General features: G+C 66.9%; 1 protein-coding gene across 2 annotated transcripts; it reads left to right on the top strand.

Annotated features, from left to right (window-relative positions):
- The first annotated feature begins 258 nt into the window (after positions 1-258).
- Positions 259-7,335, top strand: OLFML2A (olfactomedin like 2A). 2 transcript variants are annotated; one of them, XM_041483946.1, is made up of 8 exons: positions 259-391; positions 3,746-4,009; positions 4,123-4,230; positions 4,338-4,523; positions 4,743-5,004; positions 5,108-5,314; positions 5,466-5,651; positions 5,867-7,335. In XM_041483946.1, exons 1-8 carry the CDS (start codon positions 326-328, stop codon positions 6,466-6,468), a joined length of 1,881 nt encoding a protein of 626 aa, XP_041339880.1. In that variant the 5' UTR covers positions 259-325; the 3' UTR covers positions 6,469-7,335. The 2 variants fall into 2 exon arrangements, with proteins under 2 accessions (XP_041339880.1, XP_041339879.1); XM_041483945.1 differs by lacking the exon at positions 259-391 and having other exon boundaries at positions 413-4,009.

Raw genomic sequence — 7,335 nt, forward strand, 5'->3', positions numbered from 1 at the left:
GGCACTCGGCGGCCGAGCCCCGAGCGCCGCCCGCGGCATCGCGCACCGGGAGAGGGGAACCGGGCACCGGGCACGGGGCACCGCGAGAGGGGCGAAACCGGGCACGGGGCATAGCCCGGGGAAACCGCACAGCCCCGGCGAGGCTCCGGGCGGGCTCCGGGGGACACCGCCTCCGCAGAGGAGCGATCGGCCAGCCCGCGGAGGGACGGGAGCCCCGGCGCGGGGCACCGGGCAGCCGCGGCGCGGCGGGAGCCCCGGCGCGGGCGGGCCGGGCCGGGCCGGGCGGAGCGGGCGCTCGGTGCGGGCGGTCACCGCCGCTCTCGCCATGCGGGCGCTGCTGCTCCCCGCGCTGCTGCTCCCGGCGCTGGCCGCGGTGCGCGGCGCCGCCACGGTAAGGACGGGTCGGACCGGCACCGGCACCGACTGCGGTCGGGACCGGGACCGGGATCGCGATCGTGGCCGGGAGCGATCACGGCGGTGGTCGGGAGCGGGCAGGGGCAGCCCCGGTGTCCCCGGCGGTCGCTGCTCTCCGTGCCCGGGCGGAGCGGCGGGGGCGCGGCCCGACACGGGCAGCGGGCGGGGGTCCCGGGAAAGGCCGGGCTTCGGGTGCCGGTGCTCCCATCGCGGCGGGGGTTCGGCGCAGGGAATGACCCGGGCTGTGGGCGCGTTCGAGCGGCTGGAAGGTGCCCAAGCCCCGGCGCTGCGGTGATGGGCGCTGCAGGGAGCGACTCCGTGCCAGAGAGAGCAGCCCAGACAAGCCTTCCCCGCGGGGATGAGGAGCAGGAGCGGGACCGGGCAGGGGGGGAGCCAGCCTCCCCCTGCGTCCAGGAGCCCTCGGTTCCAGCTGGAAGACGTCTCCCACGGGGTCAGTGGCCGTAGCGGGGCCGGAGCAGGGACACCGGGACCCAGCCCAGAGGAATGGCGGTGGGAGCAGCTACTGCTAGGATCACCAAATGTTAAAAAGACAGGGTTTTCCAAGACGTTTGGTGGGAAACGACGCTGACACAGCTGTTGTCGGGCAGCACTTAGCTTGGAACAGATATCCGAAGCCTGGAATGCCCTGTTGCTTGGGCTCCCGGCAGGGTGCCAGGGGTGATGCTGGCAGGACTCAGCGATCCACGCGGTGCCGTCTCCCTCCCCGCAGGTGCTGCCTGCTGTGCTCAGAGGTGTTTTCTCCGTTCTTGCCGTTGGATGGGATCCCATCGGTGGGCATGCGTGTGCCACACAAGCGCTTGGCATGGCTGTGTCCCCGTGACCAACACGGGACGCCCGGGGCCTGGCTGCCGTCAGCCACGGCCCAGCCCTGCCAGCACCGTTCTGCCTCAGCTGCAGGACGTGTTTGACACCTTGTGCCAAGCTGGGAGGAGGAGGAAGAGGAGGGTGACATGTTTTCCCCTGTGTGACGGGGACATGCCTCCCCGCAGCTGTGCCAGAGGCGTGCAGTGCGGCAGCTTATCAACACAGCGTGTTTTCCTCCGAGACGAGTCTTCTGGCAGCAGCCAAGGGACAGCTTAAAAGCTGGCCAAGGGTCACTGTCAAAGGTCCCGCTTTCTCCAAATAATGTCACAAACTCTGTGCTCACATGGATGCTCTTGCAAGAGGTCCCGGAAACCGGGAAAATTACCCAGCTCATAAAACTTGCAGTGAGGAAACCCTCAGCAAAGTGCAGGGACACTCTCCCACACAGCCATGGCTGTGCAGCCCCCGGGGAGGGAGGAGAGGCAGCAGCCACCTGCCAGCACCCTGGGCTGGGGTCTGCAGTGAGTGGGGGATCCAGGGAAAGAATCCCCAGAGCCCCTGCAGGGCTGCATCAGCCCCCCAGCAGGTTTCTTGGGGAGCTCACAGATTCCCACCTGGAGAAAGCACAGCACAGCAGCGTGGGCTGCCCTCTGCACTCACATCCCCAGCCACCTGTGCGCGCCCTGGGGTGGGCTGTCCCTGTGGAGTCGGGCACAGCCGGGCAGGGGCTGGCAGAGGGCACAGCCGAGGCACCGGGTGGGCGACCCTCACAGAGTCTCCCCGCCTGGGAGCCTCTTTTTTAATACCTCCTCGCTTATGGGCTTTTCTGTATAAATAGAGCATGCAGTTCCTGTTTAGGGAAGCTGGCAGACGGCGCAGCGAGGTTTAGTGTTACGGCCCCACGCGAAGGTGGGCGGCGGCCCGGGCAGAGATACCCGGGCACGGTGCGGGGACACCGGGGCACGGTGCGGGGACACCCGGGCACGGTTCAGTGACACCCGGGCACGGTGCGGGGACACCCGGGCACGGTTCAGTGATACCCGGGCACGGTGCAGGGACACCGGGGCACGGTGCGGGGACACCCGGGCACGGTGCGGAGATACCCGGGCGTAGTGCAGGGATCTCTCCTGGGATTCCCGCAGGATGCGTGCTCACCGGGCAGTGCCGTGCCCGCTGCCGGCCGGGACAGCCCAGCTCCCGGCGCTGCTGGCTGTGTGCCGCCGGCTCTGGCCGGGCTGGAGCCGTCCTGCCTGTTTGCACAAGCGCCGCAGTGGCCGTGGGGGAGGTCAGGGGCCCCGGGGACGTGCGAGCCTGGCGAGGTGGTGTTTGGGGAGGGGGTCCCTGCCCCGCTCCCTGCTGAGAACTTGATTAGATTCTGCTCAATTTACAGCCCTTTGGCTTCCTGGTGTTTCCCTTCAGCCAGCAGGACCTGGTTTCCCTTTGAACGAAAGAGGGTTTTTTGAAATGCAAAATGTGTGAAGTTTTGCAGCCCTTCAGAAAGGGGAGGAAGCCCCTGGCCCGTGTGGGCTGTGGGAGCTCCGTGCCCGGCTCAGGGAGTGCCCCGGTGCCACCAGCGCAGCAGCCCTGCGGCAGCAAGGAGCATCCCTGCGCGGGCGGCCCTGGCTGCTGCCTTGTGGCAGGACGTGGAGCCCGCGGGCCTGTGCCCTTTCCCACGCCGCTCTGCGCTCCGCTGTGGTCCGGGGAGGACCGGGAGCCAGAGCTCAGCTTGTTTCCCAGCTCTGCCACCGTTCTCTTTCCCAGGATGAGTCAGAGTCCCTGTGGGCAGAGCCCTGTCCCTCCGGGGTCACCGCACTGCCTCTCCCTGCTCTCCCACCCTGCGGGGTGCTTGGAGCGGGCACATGGGACACCCAGAGCGGCCTGGCCGTGCTCCTGCCAGCCCGGGGGTCCCCCGCAGGTGCACAGCCGGTGGCAGGGGTCGGGAGGGACTCAGCTCCCCTGTTCCTGAGCACAGCGGGAGAAATGAGCTAAAGCAGCCGAAAAGCACCCTGGGCTCCGTAGCGTGAATCAGGGCCATGTGTGGAAACAAGGGAGTCCTTGAGCCTGTGCCTCGGGCCATCGCGGCAGACTGAGGGGCCGAGCTCACCCCGAGGTGGCTGCATGTCACCGCAAACAACGGAGCCTGTGTGGGCTCGGAGCCCTGCAGCGGGGGCACAGAGGCGCTGCTGGGTCTTCTTGCCACCATCCCTGCTCGCTGAGGTCTTGCTGGAGGCTGGGAAGCAGCCACAGAAATGAGACTGAAGTACCTGGGCCACAAAACACTGCAGGGATGAGCAGCTCCGTGGGCTTTGTCTCTGCCAGCCTGGTGGGACAGGGTGCTCTGGACCAGACAGTGCCTCACTCCTTTGGGCACAGCCACGAGCCCCGGCGGCAGTGGGACATCTCTGGGCAAGCGGCAGTGAGGGAGCTGGCTGTGATGGTCTGCTGGGGTTGGCGAGGCCCTGCGGGACACCCGGGTGGGACACCGGGCTCATCACGTGTCCCGCAGGCTCTGGGCGATGTGGACCAGGTCCGGATGACCTCAGAGGGCTCCGACTGCCGCTGCAAGTGCATCCTGCGGCCGCTGAGCAAGGACGCCTGCAGCCGCGTCAGGAGCGGCAGCGCGCGCGTGGAGGATTTCTACACCGTGGAGACGGTGAGCTCGGGGGCTGACTGCAAGTGCTCCTGCACCGCGCCCCCCTCCTCACTCAACCCCTGCGAGAATGAGTGGAAGATGGAGAAGCTGAAGAAACAGGCCCCTGAGCTCTTCAAGGTATCTGTGGTGTGGTGGGACTGGGGGGCAGACCCGCTCCCCACGCCGTGCCCCTGCCCTGTGCCCCGTGCCCTAGCCCTTACCCCAGGCCCCATCCCTCATCCCCTCTGCAGCTGCAGGCCATGGTGGACCTGCTGGAGGGAACGCTGTACAGCATGGACCTGATGAAGGTGCACTCCTACATCGGCAAGGTGGTGGCACAGATGAACACGCTGGAGGAGGTGAGCGAGCTCCAGCTGCCCCATCCCCGCGGTGCTCCCCCTGCACAGCTCAGGACTGTCTGTGAGCTCCCTGAACGGGCTCCAGCCTCTCCTCTCCTCTCCTGCAGACCATCAAGACCAACCTGAGCAGGGAGAATGACTTCATGAAGGAGAGCGTCCAGCACCTCACCGACCAGATGAAACGCTACGAGAACTACTCTGACATCATGATCAGCATCAAGAAGGAGATCTCCAACCTGGGCTACCAGCTGCTGCAGAAGGATGCGGCTGCCATCCCCGAGAGCAAGGCACAGGTACCCCAAGGCACAGCTACCCCAGGGCCCAGGTACCCCAGGGCACAGCCCCATGCAGGCACAGTGGGTGCTGCCAGGCATGGCCAAGCTCCCCCAGGCTTGTGGAGGATCCTTGGGGTAACCCCTGGGCTGGTGCCTGTGCCCACTGCCTGGCACAGTGGTGGCAGGGAAGAGGAGGGCATGGGAGGGAAGGGGGTCTGACCAGGCTGTGCCCCCCAGGACACGACAGGTGGCCGAGAGAAGGAGGCAGGACGGTACCCCAGCACCCGCAAGGCTCTGGGGGACAGGGCAGGCCCCCGAGCGCCCAAGGAGAAGCCGCTGAAGCCCGAAAAGCCCAAAAAGGAGAGCACCAAGGCCAGGGCGGGGTCACAGCCCACGGCCAAGCCCAAGCCCCTGGCGCAGCAGCAGACGGTGGTCCGAGGCATCACCTACTACAAGGTCGGGCAGGCGGGAGCGGCGGAGGGTACGGCCGGCAGCCGCGGTGAGTCTGGGGGCAAGGCAGGGCTGGGGGGCACCTCTCACCGAGGTGGGGGGCCAGGGCCTGCCCCTGCAAACGCGCTGACCCCCGGCTCGTCCCCCCACAGAGGGCCCTGGGAGAGGGGCAGCCGTGTCAGAGCAGCAGGAGGACAGGGGCCCCCCGCCCCCCTCAGCTGAGGGCAGCCCAGCCCAAGCTGTCGCGCAGACGGAGGGCACCGTGCCCAGCAGCACGGCTGTGCCCAGCACCGCCCCGGCCCCGCGCGGCACCGCCCTGGGGCAGGGCGCTGACAGCACCGGGGAGACACCCAACCGAGGTGAGCGGGTGAGCGGGGGCGGCTGGAGAGGGCACCCCGTGTTCCCAGTGCCCCTGGCCAAGCCAAGCCAGCGGGAATCTGCCACGGGAAGGAGCAGGAGTCAGCTGCCTGGGCAGGGATAAGCCTTCCTCTTCCTCCCCTGGGCACCCAGTGAAGGAGGCAGAGTGCGAAGGCACCATCGAGTCGGTGGAGCCCCCCACGGAGCACCACAGCTACGGGCGCAACGAGGGGGCCTGGATGAAGGACCCGGCAGCCAAGGATGGCCGCATCTACGTCACCAACTACTACTATGGGAACAGCCTGGTGGAGTTCAGGAGCCTCGACAACTTCAAGCAGGGTGAGGGGCACAGGGGCCCTGGCTCCTCCTGGGGGGGTGTGCAGTGCTGTGTGACACCAGCTGTGCTGGGCCCTGGGGCGGTGGGCAGCTGAGGGGGGCGTACAGAGGTCAGCAAGGGTGACACAAGTCCCCTGCTGCTGCCAGCATGCTCTGGCCATCGTGCATGGCACCTCTGTGATGTGGAGGGTCCCAACACCTCTCCCACCCACCCACAGGCCGCTGGAGCAACCTCTATAAGCTGCCCTACAACTGGATTGGCACCGGGCACGTGGTGTACAGAGGGGCCTTCTACTACAACCGTGCCTTCACCAAGAACATCATCAAGTACGACCTGAAGGAGCGGTACGTGGCAGGCTGGGCGCAGCTCCACGACGTGGTGTACGAGGACACGACGCCCTGGAAGTGGAGGGGCCACTCGGACATCGACTTCGCTGTGGATGAGAGCGGGCTCTGGGTCATCTACCCCTCGGTGGACTACGACTACTCCCAGCAGGAGGTGATCGTCCTCAGCCGACTTGACCCCGTGGACCTCTCGGTGCGCAAGGAAACCACCTGGAAGACGGGGCTGAAGCGCAACACGTACGGGAACTGCTTCATCATCTGTGGCATCCTCTATGCTGTGGACACCTACAGCCAGAAGGAAGGGCAGATCTCCTACGCCTTCGACACGCACACAGACACGGAGGCAGAGCTCCGACTGCCCTTCCTCAACCACTACTCCTTCACCACGCAGGTCGACTACAACCCCAAGGAGAAGGTGCTCTATGCCTGGGACAACGGCCATCAGATGACCTACGGGCTCCGCTTCGTGGTCTGAGTGCCCGGGCGGGTCCCACTGCACTCCTGTGCCCACCCTGCGCCGTGCCTGGCTGGGGCACCCTGACGCAGCCCGGCCCTGGCACCCCCACTCCAGCCAGGGCTGCGGCAAGAGCCTGGCTTCCACTCCAAACCCTTCCCCATCACCTGCGCCGTGCCCACCGTGCTGCAGGGCAGGGGGAGCACGCAAGAGCAGCCCCCAGCAGACACCCCTGTGACAACGTGGCCCCTGGGGCCGTGGCAGCTCGGCCAGCCTCGCCTTCCCGGGGACACAAGGAGCCCAGCCCCGCGTCCCTGTGCCGCTGCTGGCACCGCCCGCCCTGCAGCAGCGCCCTGAGCGCCTCCTGCACCGCCCCAGCCCGGCCACGCTCCCCGCACGCCCGAGTGCCACCGCTGCCAGCCGTGCCAGTGCCGGGACAGCCCTGTGCCCTCGTGTGCCCCGTGGGGAGGGCGGGCCCCCTCACTGCCAGGCGTCAGGAACAGGTGCCAGTCGCTATTTTAGGAAGTGTGGTTAAGATGCCTCTGCTTTTGCTGATCATGAGTTTGTTATTTAAATGCATTCACTGGATGCAAGGGGACGTGCAAGTCCCCTTCGGCAGCAGGCGTGGAGGAGCCTGCCTGGAGTGTCCAGCCTGCACAGCAACCTGCACACCTGCCCTGTCACCTGCCCTGTCACCTGCCCTCACATCTGCCCTCTCACCTGCCCTCTCACCTGCCCTCTCACCTGCCCTCTCCCCTGCCCGCACCCAGCACTGGGCAGGGCAGCCCTCCGGCCTCTCCCTCTCGGTGTGAGGCAGAGCAAGGGGCTGCTTGGCTTGGTTTTGGTCATTTTAGACGTGAGCAGTACTAAAACATAACAGATGTGAGA

Source organism: Pyrgilauda ruficollis, unplaced genomic scaffold (genome assembly GCF_017590135.1).
Source record: "Pyrgilauda ruficollis isolate IOZ18807 unplaced genomic scaffold, ASM1759013v1 scaffold62, whole genome shotgun sequence".
NCBI classification, from domain to species: domain Eukaryota; kingdom Metazoa; phylum Chordata; class Aves; order Passeriformes; family Passeridae; genus Pyrgilauda; species Pyrgilauda ruficollis.